This window comes from Triticum urartu, chromosome 2, assembly GCF_003073215.2.
Source record: "Triticum urartu cultivar G1812 chromosome 2, Tu2.1, whole genome shotgun sequence".
NCBI lineage: Eukaryota > Viridiplantae > Streptophyta > Magnoliopsida > Poales > Poaceae > Triticum > Triticum urartu.
In genome coordinates, this window is record NC_053023.1 from 279,750,105 (window position 1) to 279,769,541 (window position 19,437).

The following is a 19,437-nucleotide window of genomic DNA, read 5'->3' on the forward strand; positions in this document are numbered from 1 at the left end:
ATGGAGAGAGAAAAGTAATTTTTTAGTGGACCCCATGAGAACTAGCTCCAATTAGCACCTCTTGGCTGGTGGGATAGAGAGAGAAAAGTGATTTTTTGATGGTCCCCATGAGAACTAGCTCCAATTAGCACCTATTGGGTGGGATAGTTTTTTTGGGTGGGTTAGATACAACTAGCTCCAATCTAGCCCTCATGTTTGGATACTTTTGGGCTATTTGAGCTCCAACTAGCTCAAACTAACTCTAACCCATGGATCAGAACAGGCCCGATGACATCCAAGGACATGGACGAAATATACAAGATGGCCTTTCTTAAGTTTCGTCCATATCTTAATATAGGTGCTGCACCACCTTATTTTTGGCCCGGCCCATGTAACGACTCAAGAGGAGTTTTAGTCCCACCTTGCCAAGGGTGGACGAAATCCCCTCTCTTTTCCCCAATAAATAAAGCCCTTAAGGCACCATTTAGACATGGGTTTTTTTTAGATTAAAGTTCACCATTGTGCAACGCGCATACTTCGTTTGTGTACAACAACCAGGCTAAGACATTTCAGATCCCCACTTTGATCAATAAAGCTTTCCTCTTAAATTTGCAATATCCAGATTGCAATCTCAGTTTCTTGCTTGTTAGTCTTTGAAAATTTGTGTGTTTTTGCTTGAGCCGTATGAGATGAAATTTTCATATACGGCTCTTAGAGGGGGACTTGAGTTAGTTACCTATCTCAATAAAGTATATGATTGGTTTGAGGAACGCCTTGAGATTCAAGCAAGTGCGGATGATATAACTAGTGAATATGTTCCTCCCCATGTCAACATATTTTATTGTGCTCCGGCGTGGTCAATAATCTCTCGGGGTTGGTTTAGCGATTGCTAAGGTGCGACATCTTCGCACGTTCATAGTCGGATCGTCAAATTTGACTTCAACCAAAATGATAGCTACCATTTCATCGAAAGACGGGGCACCTTTACCTCTATCACACTACTTATGCTTCCTCAAAGCTTTGATCGGTGCCTCCAAAGCAAGGGGGAACTACCACCTGTGATCCCCGTAAACCATATGGATGTGCTACGAAGTACCCCAGATAAGTGCCCCAGGAAATTTATAACCAACAAGCGCTTCGACCTATGCCCCCCCTTCAAGATGTATATGAAATTTAACGAGCTGGAGCCATGCCATAGGCACCGTAATATTACTAGTAACTTCATTTTTCTTAGTTGAAAGCTGACATTTGATAGTGTTGGAAGCCCCCACCCGTAATTACTCCATAAAACTCCATTACCCAAAAATATAATTAGGAAAAACGGGAAGGGGGAAATTCGTACCTACAGACAAACTTTGTTCTTACGCGCGCCTTTTTAATGTCAATTTTCTACCATTTTCACGTCAATTTTCTGCCGGTGTCACACAACAAGAAGAAAAACAAAAAATCTAGATAGTAAGAGGGTTGAACTACAGAAGGTATGAACAAAAAATCGGGAAGGAAAAACAGAGAACAAAACCGCTTCGGCTGATTTGCCTGCGCGGGAGCGCGTGAAGTGTTCCTTGGTTCCCTTTCATAAGGGGTACCTCTTAACTAGCTGCTCTCCGGAACAGGAGCTCTCCATGAACGCAAGCAAGCGTAGGAAGCGCCAGCGCGTTTTATTGGGCCAACTTTGCACAAACAACAGTTTTGGACACCTAGTGTGACCCATCATTTTGTGCATAGCTACATCAAAGAGCTACAAGCATGTAGACCAAAGAAGGGCACTGCCATGCCCGCTGCACCTACGCAGTCGATAGGCGATTGTGGATCCCCCCTGAGCAAGGTTTTGCCAAGATCAAGGTTGATGGGGTCGTGGCCCAGAACAATAATGAAGGATTTTTGGCGCTGTTCGCAAGGACGATTCAGGTGCATACTTGGGAGCCTCAGCTTTCAAATGTTCGGGGATCTCAGACCCAGCAATACTAAAAGCTTGGGCTTGCCGTGAACCATATCTCTTGACTTGGATCTCTCCCTTCCACATGTGATCGTGGTGGATGACTTGAAGGAAGTCACGGGAGGCAAATATGCAAGCATTATCAAGGAGATTATAGCAACATCAAGGCAATTTGAAGATGATCCTTCATCTTCGAACTACGTGGCTCCATTATTGAGGCATATAGCCTCGCTAAGCACGCTCTAGGACTTTTGTTGGGGGGGCAGCACTAGGCATCAGACTACTAATGTTTTGCTTCCTATCAGATTAGTTGGAGACCGTTGGATGCAACCTCGATGAGTAGTGGATGAGGCATGGTTGCATGCAACCCATCCGATGCGAAGGTTACCAATTGAATTCAATCACCATAATTATTGTACGTGGCATTTGACTGTGTTGCATGCTCTTCGATAATGGCTCAAAATTGCTAGTTTTTTGGAAACTAATTATTATAGATTTTAGGCAAATAAATTAGTTACCTTAGCACAATGATTTTCAAACATCGGGAAGCACACGTTGTTTCTATTATTTACCAACATTGCTTCCAACACAGCTGAAGTTTGCTTTTATCTAAAGCGCGGTGAATGAAATTTGCTTCCAAGTATATTCACAAATTTTCTTTAATTATGTTGCTTTCATATATGATTTTTCACTCCAGGACTCTATAATCACGTGCTTCCTTTCATTCCAGACTTGTTTCCATCGTAAGATAAACATGCTTGCAATACTACAACCCATGCTTCATAATTTTTTCTACGAGGCATGTGTAGTTGTATTTTGAATCACAAGTTTATGACGGTTGAAATATGTCACATGTAATATTCATGTATCTCATGCGTTGGTGAGCCATTGTTGAAGCATCAACAAATTAGTGCGGACGCATTGCAGTGTTTGTATCTCATGCGTTGGTGAGCCATTATGCAAGACGTCATATGTAGACATTGTGCAAGGCGTTGGATCCTGTGTCAAAATCCAACGGGAGCCCAGAGGCGTCCGATCGCCATTGTGGGGTCAATCTTGTGATATAGAGCGTTTCCCTTAGATTAGCCATAGTGGGAGTAACTTCAGCAGCAACTTCGAGTCCAACTCAGCAAATTTGTTTATATGACAATGAGTTAATAAAAAGAGAGATAGTTCTAGTAACATCACATCTCCCAATGCAATATAAGTCTATAACCTAATAAATGAAGCTTTGCATGACACCATATCTAAGTTACTACCCACTATGAAGATAATAATATAGCCTAGAGATATGTGTATGTTACTTTCCATTATGGCTAGTCTTAGTGGGACGACATATGTGGCTTCTTAATCCTCCGACATAAATTGAACCCCTATGAAGCTTGTTTATGATCATTAATAGTGTGGTTAGACTTAAAAACACTTGTAGGACTCGTTTTGAAGCTCCATGGAGGCATCGACTGACCCGGGTGGTAAGGGCATCTTCAGCCGCGCCCCCAGGAAGGCCTTTCCAGGCGATTTTTTCGTGCTGGCGCCAAAAAAACGGCCCAGTCGCGCCCCCAGGAGCCCGATTTTCGCCGGCTTGGGCCAAAAACAGCACCGGCGGACCCAGGCCGAACCCGGCGCGCTGGGGGACGCCCGGGGGCGCCGGGGCGAACTGTTTTGGCGCGAAACAGCCGCGGGCCCGCCGCGTCAGCGACACGGCGCCTCGTCTTCCCCCAACGGCCTCGGTTCCCGCAGGGAATCAATGCCAAGGATGCCGCCGGTCAGCCTTACCATTGATTCCTCACGGGCGGCGCGTCACGGGACGGCGCGCCGACGCCTCCCCTCCCTCGCACGCGTACACACGGGTGCGGCGCAGCTATATAGCCGGTGGCTGCACTCGCCTGTGCCCACACCAGCCCCGCCCCTCGCCGCCGCCCAGCTCCTCCCTCTCCCTACCTCTGCCGAGCGCCGCCGCCCAGCCCCTCCCTCTATCTCTCTACCTCTCCCGAGCCCGTCGCCATGGCGGAACACTACCCCGGAGACGAGGCGGCGGCCAACGGCTTCGGCCGCCGTTCGCTCCGCGAACAGGAGTCCTGGCTCCTGTTCCAGGCGAACATCCCGGCGCCGCCGGACATGCGCGCTGGGCCGACGGGGTGGAGGCTCAGCGCCGGGGGAGTGCCCATTCCCCCGTTGCCCGACGCCGTGGCGAAGCCGCAGTACTTCGCCGAGGAGGTCGAGGTCGTGCGCGCCTCCCTCACCGACGCCCAACTCTCCCTCCCCCAGTACGCCGCCGACAACCACGCGGCTTGGGCGGCGTATTTCGAGCGCCGCCAGCAGCAGCGCTTGGCGTCCATCAACGGCGCGCCGGTGGTTGGCGGCCGGCAGAACAGCGAGGGGCGCCACCTGTGATAGGGCGTCCCCGGCCGCACACTCGAGGGCGTGCTGACGTACCTCGAGGGCGGCAACGACCCGCCATTGGCGTACCCGGCGAGGGCGGCCGCCCCGGCGCAGCACCGACGCGCCGGGCCATGGGCGCCAAGGAGGTTCGGGTCCTCCTCTTCTTCCTCCTCCCGATCTTCATCACACTCCTCCGGCACTCCGGCCCTGCTCGGCGTCAAGGCCGAGCCCGCGGCGGAGACGCCGCTCGGCCGGCGCACTCGCATCGCCGACATCGTCATCAACGAGGGCGGCCGGCACGCCTGCTCGTCGGCTCCTCCTCCACGCTTCGTCAAGCCAAAGACGGAGCCGGGGCTCGCGCCGGTGAAGACGGAGCCGGGGCTCGCGCCGGTGAAGAAGGAGCCGGCCGCGCCGGTGACGACGGAGCTCGACGACGACGACGTGGCCCTGGAATGGGCGCGCAGGGACTCCATAGCTATGAAGGAGCGCCTGGAGAAGGCGAAGCAGCGCCAGCACGCCACCCTACTTCGCTTCGCGGAGCGTCGACGCGGCCACGACGAAGGCGGAGTCGTCGTCATCTGCGACAGCGACGACGACGACGACGATGCGCCACCACCAGTCCGCCATGGCGACGCCGGGCAGGGGTCCAGCAGGGGCGCCCGCGTCAAGGAGTAGAAGGCCGACGACGACGATGGCGGCGACGACTTCAGCCCCTTTCTTTTTTAGATTAGGTTAATGTAATGAAAATGCGCGAATTTCGTCAAAATATGCCATGTTTGGCCAAAATTTAACTAGTTTTTATCATAACTTCGCCAAACGGTTTTTTTTTATTTTAATACGTGCCTGAGGACGGCCCTCGGGCTGACGGCTGGGGACCGACTCGTCCCAGGGCCATTTTTTGCGCCAACTCACCCCCCGGCGGCGCTTTTAGACGCCCCTGGGGGCCATGCCCTACAAGTGCCCCAGGCCCAGGCAGCAACCTCAGATTACGATGAAGTGGAATCTCAGGGTGGGGTGGGCAGCGCGGCAGGGATGTCATTTTGAAGCTGCAACTGCATGGTGGGGTCACGACAGTGGTTGCACCAATATTGTTGATCTCATGTCATGTGAAGCGGCCGATTCTTTCAACAAAATGAGAAGGCAGAGCTCTTCCGGTTGCTTAAGAACACTTCTATTCAGGATGTCTCAACGTTCGTCAATTCTGAGGATGTTCTGTTGTCAAATTTTATGTACAGACTTCGGTACTTTACAACGTCTATACAGTATTATAAATAGGGAGACGCAGGTCACGGCAGGGTATTGACTGTTACACGCTAACATCACCTCAGCACCAAATGTGTACTACCTTGGTCCGGCGGTATTTTCTGCAGGTCACGGCAGGGTATTATCTGCAGTACCAACGCACTTGTCGATTTGTCAGCAGAATGGAAAACGGTATGTCCAGTGGTATGAGTGAACCAAGTTGGTTGCAGAAAACCTCAGTTCAGCGCATAGTGGACCCGCTCCAACATTCGCATGACCTGGAAAACGGAGATAGACCTGTGTGGTGCCTTTACTGAAGACCCATCATCAAGAACAGTTTGCTGTTGCTCACTGGTGAGCTCTAAGAATTGCACCAGCATGTCACCATCCAGAATTGAAGGCACTCCTGACTGTAAAATCAACGGCGCACGTCACTAAAGGCTTTCAGAACAACTTTATCACGTAGAATTAGCAGTATTTTGTACAATTGTTCAAAGAGCAAGGATAATTGTCCTACCGGGATACCACGTCGACGAAACTCTGCATGGTCATTTCCCAAGATTGGAGCAGTCAACGGGTGAAGTGAAAGTCTTTCTTGGACATCTTGCAACAGTTGATGCTCCTCACTGCATTATCAGTTCATAAGCTTCAGAAACTGGATCAGAACTATTAACAGGTGTGTATGAAATGTCACTTCCAAAAGGTAGTTACACAGCTCTATGTTCGATGAGAAGACATTAAACAGAACTCCAGTGTAGTACAGTGGCAGGTTAATGAACTTTTGATCATCTGTTCATGTGAAGGACATTGAGAAAACATGCCCAGAAGTACCTGGTGAGAGGAATCATAACAAAGACACTCCCCAGCAAAGTACTCGCCACAACGCAGTTATAAGCTGATTCCAACACTGGGTCTGTCTCATCACCAATAGGGAGCCGATACTTAAATGCAGCCTACGGTAGATTGCACAAACGAGTTACAACATTCCATTAGTTCTAAATAGTTAGGAAAAGCTAACACTTAGTGTGATTTTTCCAAGTGAAGGAATAGAAACAGGATAAGCCATAACAAAGAAACAAAACCACAGTTAATGGGTGAGATCCTTAAGGACCTGTTGGGTAGGGGGGTTTAGACCCAAAAAATCTTAGAATTAAAAACCAAAATTCCTAAACAAATCCCTCCCAACCAAACACTCCTCGGTGTTCCCTCATGGTAAAATTGAACTGATTAGCCCTAAGACCCTAAGCAATAAAAACTCACCTTCTGGATGCTCATAGCTATTTCGCCCATAAAAAATGAACATTGTACAGCTAAGTTCTTTTCTGGACTTTCAGAAACTGCCAAGACATATTTAAAAGATGTCAAAGTAAGTCTTAAAAGCAAAGTAAGAATGCGATAATTTAGGAAGCAGCTTTGAACAGTGAGAAACAGGCATATACAAACGAGGAATCCTAAGCTTCTACTTTAGAACAATACCCACAGCAACATGTCCTCAACCAATTTATGTCAACCAATTTTCTGTGTGCTAAGCTAGGATGTGACTTAAATGTTTAGCACATACATAAGACAAGAAAGTGAACACGATAGGCTATGAATAACCACCGCAAAAGTATAAGTGAAATACCGCTATCAGACTCATCTACATATACACAAATCGGCTATAGCGTACCTTCCAGTCCAGGGCAGGATAATACAGATATGCTACCACGACGATCTGACACAACAGCAGTTTCACAGTCTAACAGGACAACATCACCCACCAATCGTTGAGCAGGATCAGCATAAACAAGTTCCAACTTCCTAAGATTCTGATATCAATAAAAAAAGAGAAGAGCAGGATCAGAAGCAATTATAAGAGCATTACTCCATAACAAGAAACATCATCTGTGAAGATGCAACATTTAAACTCAATGTTACCTCATGATAAGAATAGAAGAGAACACCATCACGACAATCGCCCGCTGCAATCTGTGATGCATATGTCTTCAAACAAGTAATAGTAAATCGTGTTCTACTCACGGCATACTTCTTCATACGATGAGGATTTTCATTCACAAAACCAAATACAGAAAGCTATCAAAATAGAGAGAAAATGGGAAGAGTGTCAGAATGATTCTCCACAATTGATGGTAGTCAGATTAAAACCAAGTTTGAGAAATTTAGCTTAGTAGTATATGAAATAACAACAGATAGGAGTTTGATTGCCAGCTGTTATCACAAAAACTGTTTTGTTGGGGAATATTAACTCTCCCATGGAATATCCCTACAGAAAAATTAAAAATGACACTGCCCTAAGGCTGAGCTCCTTTGCAGAACGAGTGTTATGGCTGTCACAAAACCGAGCTCCTTTGCAATGTTACTTTTCTAGTCTTGCTCATTGCTCTGTCGTTGAGCCAATTTCCAAGTGATTTATCAAAAAGTAGAGCCAAAGAAATAACTGATATCATACCGTATTACCAGCTGCTGCCAACACATATCGATCTAGATATGGATATACAGCAAGAACTGCACCAGTGAAGGTAACATGAGTCAGTGATCTCAGGTGTCCTGCTATTTGTTCAAATTGAATCTGATTGTAGCAAATATCATCAGGACTGCTGCACATGCTGTTGCTAGAGAAATCTTCATTTGCATATCCAACAATTTCAGGGAATGAGCCCGTATGAGAAGAGGAACTCAAATTAGAAGTCGGAATAAATGAACTGCACTCATGAGGACTTCCAAGAGTATCCAAACTTAGAACAATTAGGCGTCCTTTGATACTGCTTCATGAGGAGATAATGGTTACAGTTAAAAAACAGTTCAAAGTGACAAGTCATGGAAAAGGAAAAAATAGATTAAGTGCAGCAGCTACAATTAAGAACAGAAAAACAAATCAACATAGCATTAAGCCGCAATCAACTAAATAATGAATGATAAATTGGAACGAAGAACATGTACTAAGCGAGTAATTTGGAAAAGGCATCCACATAAAATCATGGCAGGCAATGACCAGGCGAGAACCGACCTGGAATTACAGGCAACAAAATGGGAACTTGCAAAAAGGGCTACGTGTTTCCCTTTTTGTTTAAGAAAAATATTAAGTTCAAATACAAAATGCTTCAAATTTAACAAATTAAAGGTGGCTAGATCATCGATAGGGTGTCGTGTCATGTAGCTTCGAATATAAGGTGCCGTAATAGCAGCCTGGCTAGTGGAAATCATAGTTAAATCAGAACCTTATAGCCTCAAGAGTTGATATCTAATCAAATAATCGGTGCATTAACCAAATGAAATCTAACTTAATTTTAGATACAGCAGCTAACCATAGTTGGCTGCTTCTTGAGCCCACACAACATTCAAGCTTGTAGCCTTTGGGAATAGAAAAAGATCAACGTCCATTACAGCAGAATTACCTAAGTGCAGATATTTTGAACATGTAGGCATATGCACCGATTTAAAAATTCACAATTATGTACTGTACGAAAGTCAGGGCATCGATAAAAATTATGCCAGACATATGAATATTTGTATCCGTACAAATAATACATACAAAATAGACAAAATATGGAACGGTGCACACAAAGTTACGTATTTTGTACAGGTTACAAATGTGTATAGTTTTTTCAGAATTCTTTGCTCGTCATATACACATTTGTGAATTTTCCAGATTTTGTTGATATACCCAAATAAAGAAAAACGCAGTGTGGGCATATCCACCCATGCTCACTTGCATATTTTCTAGAACTATATAATTGTAGTCTTGCACAGAATTATCAATTACAGATGGTTGCCACCAGGAGTGGGATACCTCACAAACAATCAAAAGATTAGTTGTAACTGGACTGTCCTTAGTCCTTACCCATGGTTGAACACCATCCATAATATCAGTGGCACATGTCTTAAACACCATCTACACTATGTTTGTCTTCCCTGGCAAGAGGCAGTTACTTCATCCTATCTATAAGATTTCACGTGTAGCTTTCATGATGCACCTTGCTTGTCTAGCATTTCAGAGAATTCTTTAGCCCCTAAGGGAAAAAAGAAAAGAAATTTACGTCCCGATGATTCCTCTTTATGTTCTTATAGTACAACATAAGAAACTAAGAATGAGGTTAAGTGCTTAAACATGGTATGCAAAAAAATCATTATAAGATCATTGCAAATGTAAGGCTTTTCATTGCTTGAATGTGCAAAATTATTGGGAATTTAGCTCCAAACCAAAGACGACTTGCTTTGCTGCATTTCTTCGGCCGTAGCTTCCAAAACTCCGTGTCAGATGGTGAGGCAAGAGACGAATTCATCCCTACTTTACCTTTATCCCGTTCTTCTTTTTTACATCCACTTTCTTATTCACACTAGGAAATACTAGACAATGCACATGGGTTGTTACGAAACTATAAAACATGAGTTCAGTCACTGGCTTAGGAAGTCGTCAAAATATCGTATCCTGCAGCCTTTGCGCGCGGTTCACGATTAAAAAGAACGGAAATACAATGAAAAATCATGCAGCAGGCATTGGAGAACTGTAAGCGATCATTGCAAGACACAACATTTCGAATGTCGAAACATATGTGTAGGCATTATTAAGTTGACTGCATGGCAGGAGGACAATGTCTATCGCCGCTTTGGAATTATAATTTGTTCACTCTTATTTCTGTGGCTGGAAGAAATTGGTTGGGAAGAAACTGAAAATAAGAGCATTATTTTGAGTTGGAATCGTATTTCTGCATTTGTTATTTGTCGTAACATGAGTTGGTCGCGAGATCTTATGGGTTTCACCTCTAGCCTACCCCAACTTGTTTGGGACTAAAGGCTTTGCTGTTGTTGTTGACCTCACATAAAAGTAGTAGTGTACTTGTTTTATTTGTGTTAGGTGCCACATGTGAGTGGAAGTACATTTATTTATTTGTTGATCTCACATAAAAATATGAGAAGGACTGCCAATGAGCAAACATACAGGCCAGAGGTAAACAGATCAATAATAACTGGAACACTGAAATTGCAAGTTGAATAAAGAAATATTGCTAATGGATCAAAGATATCTGACAGGACAGCAGTACTTAATTAGCAAGAATAGATGAGATGTTAACCTTTCTGCTTCGCCATTTGGCATCATTGGCCGGTCAGTAGATTTACTTGTCCCAACAATTAACACTTGCTCACTTCCTATTTTCGCAATCTGGATGCATTTTGCAGTTTCACCAAGTTCACACTTGAATCGGGAAAGCAAGATCCCATTATTAGGATCTATTTGGACAATATCTGAAGAACATGATGCACCAGTTAAACCAGTTCTCATAACCAACAGTGTTCTACTATCGCTGTGGTATAGCACTTTCCTTGGAGTCCCTCCAACTGAAAACTTTTGTGCATTTAATCTTTTGCCATGAACCATTTCAACCTGACAAAAAAATGGTTTAGACTAAAACTGTAATGCACATGGCGCAAACACTCATGGGACACATACACATGTGCAGGTGAAAAAAATAAAAACATCACAATAACAGCTACGGCAAAAGCCCCAAAGAAAAGTGGTATACTTTTGTCTGAATTACCTCATACCATATGGCAGACCTAACTGACAGCCTGGAACAGATAGAAGTCTAGTAGTAATATCAGCACAGTAACCTAACAGGGCATGGTTCCAATGGGACAGGAAAAACTAAGAGGTCTGACTTGGCCAACATTACTTGTCTCAATATTTGAAACGTCTGATATCACACACAAAAAAGGCGCATGCAGTATAAAGAAGTGATAACTGCTAAAGACCCAGGTTCCCTCCAGGTCTCCAACTACTAACTGACAAAACAGAGTTACGTTAGAATATTTTTAGCAGAAACTATTACCAAAGGTTGATATGGTCCAGCTTGCAAACTGGATGCGAACCTGCAAAGAAAACTGAACTATGATCTGCCCTAGATACTGATTAGCGGACGCTGTTTTTGCCATGAAATAGTTCGGTGTCCTGGAAACAGCATTAAGCTAGATATTTTATTATTTATGTAAACCAGAAAATCATAAAGATAACAGAGATACTAAATCAAGTACTTTGTAGTAATTCAAGAATTACTGATTTAACTAAGTGTTTGCGCAGGTAGGACTAGAACAAGGATCAGCCTTTAGCCCATACATTTTTGCCATAGTGATGGAACAGGGTCGCATAGGATATACAAGGAGATGTCCCTTGGTGATGATGTGGTCCTAGTTGACGAGACTAGATTGGGCATCCATATGAAATTATAATTGTGGAGACAGACTTTAGAGTCCCAGGGTCTTTAGCAGGACCAAGACCGGGTATATGAGGTGTGACTTTAGTGGTGCTAGGGGTGAGGAGGGAGAGGTTAGCAAGGACATATAGTGCCTAAGAGGGACACTTCCCGATAATTGGGTTCAATGCTGCAAAGCAACGGTGGTATCGATGAGGATGTTAGCCACAGGATCAAAGCAGCGTGGATGAAGTGGCGGCAAGCATCTGGCATCCTGCGACAAGAAGGTCCCATAAAAGCTCAAAGATAAGTTCTACATGATGGCGATCAGACCTGCGATGCTATATGGAGCGGAGTGTTGGCCTACTAAGAGACAATACATCGAACAAATGAGTATCGCCGAAATGCAGATGCTAAGGTGGATTGTGGACATACAATAAAGGACCGAATTAGGAACAAGGGAATACATGACAAGGCATCTCTAGCCTACCCCAACTTGCTTGGGACAAAAGGCTTTGTTGTTGTTTGTTTGTTTAACCAAGTGATAAATTAGGAACGAGGGAATACGTGACAAGGCATCTCTAGCCTACCCCAACTTGCTTGGGACAAAACGCTTTGTTGTTGTTTGTTTGTTTAACCAAGTGATATCTGCATACAGTACTTGCTGGCCAGCAAAACGTAACTTGTCATGGGACTATATTTGGTTCTTTGGTTAGCCATGGAATTAGCCACCGCTGTAGTTGTTTGGGACGTGAGCAAAGACAGAAAAACACTGTTTCTTCACTCCCAATCCCAGGAAATTATCTCAGGCAGGACACGAAATGGGTGTAAGATAGAAAACAGGAGTCGGAGAGGGAAGAAGTATCGATCCCTCAATCTTGGCGTTCACTCCAGTTAAAGCATCTCCAACAGACTCTAATAATGTTCCCTTTCTCGGTATTGGGGGAGTTGGGCCAAAAAATCAGCTCCAACAGATTCCCTTTCCCCAAGAAGTTTTCAGTGAATCACCAATAAATAAACCCAACTCCCCCAATATAGAGGGGGAGTTGCTTCTCCCCCCATATTTCAGCCCCCCGCCCTCCCACCAGACGCCGCCCACACCGCCGCTGCCTGGACCTGCCCTGCCACCACCGCCTCCAAACACCGGAACACTGCACCACCACCACACCACCTCCACCGACCACCGCACCACCATTCTGAGAGAGAGAGAGAGAGAGATCATTGACAAAGTGGGGCCCATATGACAGTTTGAATAGGGATGGGGTTATTTGGGATCTGCAAAAGCAAGCATCCCCAATGATCTGAAAAACTGTTATTGGGGATCTGTTGGTGATGCTCTTACAGCCTATCATGGAAATTTGCGTCATCTCCTGACAAGGTCCCCAACACAAGAATTCTACCATTACATCCCTCTATTTATGTGTCAGGAAAAATTATTTGAAAAATGATTGGAATTTCTCATTGTCATAAATCTACAATCATTTCCATCTGTCACATTTAACTACTTGTGTCCATACAAATGGTAAAAGGCAAGCCTGACGCAATGGTAGAGTGTCTCTACTTGTGTTCTGGAGGTCCTGGGTCAAAATTTCAGAAATAAACCCCATGCTAGACATTGATTGAAGAACAGAGGTAATATACATATTTCTACTTAATAGGCATCAAACAACAGCAGTAATTTCTAATCTGACAGTTGAACTTAATATGCACTATACAATCGTATTATCAATCTATCAATCTCAGTTACTTCCCCTGTTTTCGAGTCGAACGACTAGTCACGACTAGTCAATGAGTCGTAACTGGAAGTCAACTCAAAACACCTCGACTAGTCAAGACTAGTCGATCGGCACGGCACGAATCGCCAAGAGTCGCTACCCCAGAACGACTCGACTCAAAAACCTTGTCTGACTACGTAACTCGAGATATGCATTATGAGCAATAACGCAATCACCCTGATCCCTCACAAGAGAAGGTGTGCACACATGTTTTGCTTTGTGGATTCAACCAAGTCCTAGTAACTTACCAAATGTAAACAGTTCTCTGCAACAAATAGCAGGCCGCTGGGGCAATCCACAGAAGATACTGGAGTCACATGGGACGCAGGCAGAAATGAGATGGATGAATATGCCAAGCTGTGTCTACTAGCATATAACAGCCAAGACCTATCGCTGAGAACAATAATATCAGAATTAGCTGAATCATGCAATGGTACCAAGCCTACAGGGGTAATTCCAATGTGCCTTATAGCAACCAACTGAAGGAGAGCATTAAGAGAAGGTGCAAAAGACTCCTTGTAAAAGGAACCAGGGAGATACTGGTCTTTGCTTGTTCCTGACTCAAACCTGAGTAGCATGCCATTTCTTAGACCTGCGAGAATGTAGAACCTCTCAGATGCTACAAAACGAACATTTTCGGGTATACAGCCACTAACTGGAGCACCGAGCGCATTGTTCACTGATATAGACCCAATAGAGAGCAGCCTAAATGCTTCATCAGGTTCCAATGAGATGACTTCCACAGAAGGTTTATGAGTTCCAATGACAGCAAACATGCGAACATCAACTTCAGCAGCAGAATTATTCCCTTTTCTCTTCCTAAAATCACCACCAAAAGCAGAAGATGACGTTCTAAGTCTCAAGTCCTCCTCCGGAATGGATATGCAAGATACTTCATATTGCAATTGGACATGCTGTGTCTCATACAACTCGTACTGGAGTGAAGATAATGGTCTGACCCTGAGAATATATAGGCAACAAGGATTTGATGTAGCAACAGCAACAACATCATGTCCAACAGCACCAACACTGATAGTGACATCAGGATACCAGTCAACACAAACTGGAGAAGTTAAGGTGGCACCCTCAGGGTGAGCATATGATGTAGGCAAACAAAGCTTTACGCCTTTGCTGTGAATTTGCACAAGTAAACCATCAGCTATTAAACCACATGCCAAAGTGCAAACCTCAGTCTGAAATCCCACAGCATCACTGATGTCCTTAAAACTCAGTCCAACTGATAGTATTCTTGTTTCCTCAACAAATGCCAATACAAGAAAAGAGTGATATGTATCAGTTTTCTTCATTCTCAATGTCCACAAACCAGTAACACCCTGATAAATAGGTTCAGTCCTCAGAAGTTTCTCCACATTGACACCATTCCTTATAACACGCAATGATCCCTCAGGGCACATTCCACAACATGAAAACAACTGATCCTGCTTCTCACCATGGTAGTCAGCAATTGCTAAATCCAATATTGGTCCTACATTCTGAACTGTACTTCTATGCACCAGTCTACCATGTTCAAGATGAAGGATCATTCCATCTCCCATCTCTACAAACCCTGCTATCATTCCTCTGTCCATCCATAAAAGAGGTTTACAAGGCAAACCCCTATGGACACGCTCAGGCAATACCTTCAATCCTTCTGTATCCCAATTAAATTCCAGAATATGAAATTCTCCATCATCCAAGCAAAAGATCAGCCTCGGTTGTCCTCGCACGGCATCCGGCTCCCAGCTCCATGAGCAAATAACCCTTGATTTCATGCTTCCTGGGTTATCAGCACCATCAATAGCCATGTAACTGTCATCCATCATTATGTTATTTCCAGAATCTCTCAGTTCTAGCAAAGCACAAGCAGCAACATCGTCATCAACATCTAATCCTCGACATGAATCTTCAACACTGATTTGTTCTCCAACCAGACTGCCTGTCATGCTTATTCTAATGGTACAGCAGATGTCCTTTGGGTCCCTAAGATCCACAATTAGAATATCACCAGCACGAAATAGAAGTCCAAAGCCATCCAGCTGAGGAATTTCAGCGATCTCAAGCGCCAAAGGTCCGGGTTCTGAGTAACCAGATAGGTACTGGATACCACCATCGTTGGCAGCTAGTGCATACATTGACAAGTCATTTGCATCAGAGCCCTTCCTGAAACAAAGAAACTATGCCACTTGCACAACCATACTGGGGAACTGAATAGCAACTGATGGTACAAAAAAATCAAATAGCAGCTGCATGTAACGAGCCAAGAGCAAACCTGTTAATTATCATTGCCACAACTGGGTAATATTCATCCATCGAGCAGCGAGTCCTCATGAAGCACATGCTCCAAACCGTACCGCGGATATCACTGGTCTTATATACAGCATGCACGATTTTTGCCTTCTCTACAATTTCTGGTGGATAAAAATATTTCTCAAATTATGACATGGAAGATCTTCAAATCTGGAATAATGTACTAGATTAGATTGGGCTTGAGCAACAGAAGTAGGAAAGGCACTATTTATATTCAATAGCCACCTTGTAAAAGAAATTACCTTTATTTGGACCATAAACATGCTGAGTCCTTCCAACACGCACAACAGCAAATGCATCCTCGTACGCACTAATAGCAACCCAAGCAGAGCTGATAACAAAAGACACAACAAATGTCAATAACTTGATGACAAGATCCATTTTCCAAGCGCTCAAAAGGTCATGCAAACATCATTTAGGAAAATTCATTGATGACTGCAGTCTACAGTGTCATGTTCATATGCACATGAAAGCTTTGCACAATTAACAAATCTTCCTAATGAATATATATATCGATAATCAGAATCAAAAGAGGACATCCGTAAAATGCCTCACAAGTCACTGAAGGACCATTTTACATAGTTCAAATATTTTCTTGGATTACATCCTTCAAATATAAGGTCCATAGGGGTTTTCCTATCAATATTGTAACCTGATAACCAGAATGTTGCATTAGGAATGCAGTAGTATTATTTCTGGAGTCAAAGAAGCATCAATTATCAACCCTCAAGACACGAACAGGAAGTGTAGCGTCAAAAACTAAACAGATATTTCCTCATGCCACATAATCAAATACTCCCACCTAATAGACAGACAGCTGCAAAATAAAGCCTGCACTGCAGATAAAGACAAATAATAGGCCTAAAATCTTGCAAAGATGCTCTGTGCACAAGTGCACTATAATAAATTCCAGTGATTGAGTCAATTTATAACGGAAGACGTAAAGAAAATAATTGCTCTAAAGAAAGTTTGAGTGGTGTAAGGATTAATATATCACTGACTGATAACAGAATACCAGAGCTCTGGTGTAACAAGCATTCTGTCACTTCCATGAACATAAGATTCAGCACAAGAAGAACTTTCACTCACTCGTGGTCTATAGCCAAAATTCTTCCCAGTTGATCCCTCATATTCCCTGGTTTAGATAACTCGATATTTCCAATTGGAATAAACCTACAAAAAATTAATGCCTATCAATAATAATTATCTGAATAGTGGACAAACAATCTAAGCAACTCCAATCAATCTCAAACACAACGACATATGTGCAGAATGAAACTTCCATGCCTAAATACCACCAACTAAGTTCACGTTAGGTTTGATTAAGAACCAGCAGATAACATGCTTCCATAAATACTGAACCAGGTTAAAGGACAGACCCAGTGCATAGAAGCTCCCACACAAGGTGGGGTCTGGGAAGGGATTATGGAACCTAGTCTTACCCCTGCAAAGTCCAATGCAGAGAGGCTGGTTCGAACCCAGGACCTCTTGGCACAAGTGGGGAGGACTTCACCACACACCAGGCCTGCCCTCAAATACTGAACCAGGTTATTAAATTTATTTACAGGAATCGCCTCACTCTGTTTATTTCGTCTGGAAAGTGTAGAGCTGGAAGCATCGAACCATTGTTATGAGCTTTGTTCCCACTTGCTACACTAGAAGCCCATAGGGGGATGTGTAAAAGTAACTTAAAAGTTTGCAACGATAGGCAACAAACCAAGGTACTTTGTAGAATTAGTAAAAGAGTATTGCAATCCGCTCAAATTCTTGCTACTGTTTGCAGTATAGTATGTACATGCTTCCAGATTCCGAAATTCTGGTTGCTATTTCAGCAGGTGAGTTGGATGCTGAAAGTGATATATTTCGCAAAAAAAAAAGGATGCTGAAAGTGATATGCATCCTATCCTATATACAAAAATACACATTTCTCCCTATCTCTAAAGTGCATGCTATCTTCTAACTTCTTCAAGTCTCACAAGGACCCGGTTACCTATAATCAGAATACTGCTAGAGTACAACATACTAATTTGCAACAAATTGTTTGCTGCATAATAAGGAGCTCAAATTTGCATCGAAGAAAAGAGCATTGATAAACTAACAAGGACCAGGACTCACCTATGCATCTGACAACAGAAGTAAAGAAGAGAAAGCTTTCCAGAATCAGAGAGTAGAACCAGAATTTCTTTCCCTTCAATCTGAAAAATACAGCAATTAAATATCATTCAACATGTTAACACCTCAAAAAGCAATTAAAACAAAGACGAGCACAAGAAGAGATGCAAAGTATTATGCTTTGTTGCAAAAATGAACAGAACCTCAGGCCAGATACCGAAGTGTTTAAAGCGCCAATCCAAGACACCAACATCTTTTACAATCCCAAATGTACTTTGCTCGCAGATTGACTGTAAAACACCATCCTCACCAACCACAACTAATTCAAGTGAAGTTCCCTGCAGCAATAACCAACTTTTCAGTAAAATGCAGAGTAATAATAAGCAAGAAGCAACAACAGCATCATGCACAAATAATACATCAGCCTTACAACAAGAGATTGATATGTACAGCAGTTCTTTTGTTGGATACACTTCCCTGTTGGTGACATATGTAGCGTTAAGAACATTTCTATGAGTGTCCGACCTTCTGATTCAGGTTTTACCATGACCATACTCCAAGTAGATTGAGAAATGGAGAAAGAAGACGCCACATTACCAAGATAAAATGTTCCAAATTATTACGCTGCTGAACCGAGACAGTGTTAGCCAACCCAATTGATTGAATGACCACGATCTGTTTGTGTCTACAAGTTCCCACAAAACCGGCGACAAATTCCTCACCTATTTACTTCTAGTACTACGAGGGGAGCAATAAGCAAACCCGCCCGGATCCAGACCTCCAAGCCCAAACTGTGCGGCACACAGGAGCACCCCTTCCCACTGGACTGACAAGGAAACCATGACCGAGCCCTTCACGTATCGAAGCTCTCCACTACAGCCCGTGATTAGGCAAGCAGGGTCGGGGAGGGGAGAGGAGGAGGAGCCGACCTTGCAGAGGACGATCTCCCAAAGGTGCTCCGAGCGGAAGTGGCCCCGGGCGACGTGCTGCACGGCGCTGCCATGGAGCACGCGTTTGGCGAGGTAGTGGGTGGCGCTTGCCCCACCCGAGACACCGGCGGAGAAGGCGGAGGCAGAGGTGGAGGGGCCCGATGAGGACGACGCCACCGCTGCTGCCGCAGCAACAGCAGCCGTCGTGGCAGAGGAGCCGTCGCCGGAGGCGGAGGACTCCATGCGCGCCGCTTCTGGAAGCTTCGGGGAGAGGAGAAAGGCTTGCTAGGGTTTGAAGTGGGTGCGGTTGGCTCGGTCACGTGCCCGACCGGCTGAGAAGGGGAGATTGGATGATTTGCCACGTTTTATTTGGTGATTGGATGATTTGCCACGTTTTATTTGGTGATAGGATGATTTGCCCCATTTTTCTTTGATCTTTTGATAATTTGCCCTAATCTGTATTTTGATGAATTCACAATTATTTTAATTATGAAAATTGACGTGGAATGACCATTATGCCCCTATGGCTGGTCGCTTTCAATTCACACCAACAGACTAATCTATATACACACAACCAGTATCATCAT

The 19,437-nt window shown here is 44.1% G+C and overlaps 1 protein-coding gene across 4 annotated transcripts; it reads right to left on the reverse strand.

Annotated features, from left to right (window-relative positions):
* Positions 1-5,452: 5,452 nt before the first annotated feature.
* LOC125537038 (splicing factor 3B subunit 3) lies at positions 5,453-19,189 on the reverse strand. Of its 4 annotated transcripts, none has more exons than XM_048700334.1 (15): positions 18,851-19,188; positions 18,125-18,259; positions 17,925-18,004; positions 16,899-16,982; positions 16,052-16,140; positions 15,772-15,910; positions 13,751-15,662; positions 10,612-10,922; positions 7,989-8,304; positions 7,457-7,612; positions 7,209-7,347; positions 6,800-6,876; positions 6,371-6,492; positions 6,057-6,165; positions 5,453-5,949 (listed from the first exon to the last, which is right to left on the reverse strand). In XM_048700334.1, exons 1-15 carry the CDS (start codon positions 19,091-19,093, stop codon positions 5,776-5,778), a joined length of 4,086 nt encoding a protein of 1,361 aa, XP_048556291.1. In that variant the 5' UTR covers positions 19,094-19,188; the 3' UTR covers positions 5,453-5,775. The 4 variants fall into 4 exon arrangements, 3 of the variants coding, with proteins under 3 accessions (XP_048556291.1, XP_048556292.1, XP_048556293.1); XM_048700335.1 differs by having other exon boundaries at positions 7,989-8,301; positions 18,851-19,187; XM_048700336.1 differs by having other exon boundaries at positions 18,139-18,259; positions 18,851-19,138.
* Positions 19,190-19,437: the final 248 nt, after the last annotated feature.

What these genes read in the sequence shown, in the direction of transcription:
- LOC125537038 (XM_048700334.1), bottom strand. Translation starts at nt 19,093, where the DNA reads ATGGAGTCCTCCGCCTCCGGCGACGGCTCCTCTGCCACGACGGCTGCT. An exon ending in TGTTTATGGTCCAAATAAAG is followed by an intron (nt 15,911 to 16,051) that starts GTAATTTCTTTT and finishes TTTATCCACCAG; the next exon opens with AAATTGTAGAGAAGGCAAAA. An exon ending in TCTTCTATTCTTATCATGAG is followed by an intron (nt 7,348 to 7,456) that starts GTAACATTGAGT and finishes TATTGATATCAG; the next exon opens with AATCTTAGGAAGTTGGAACT.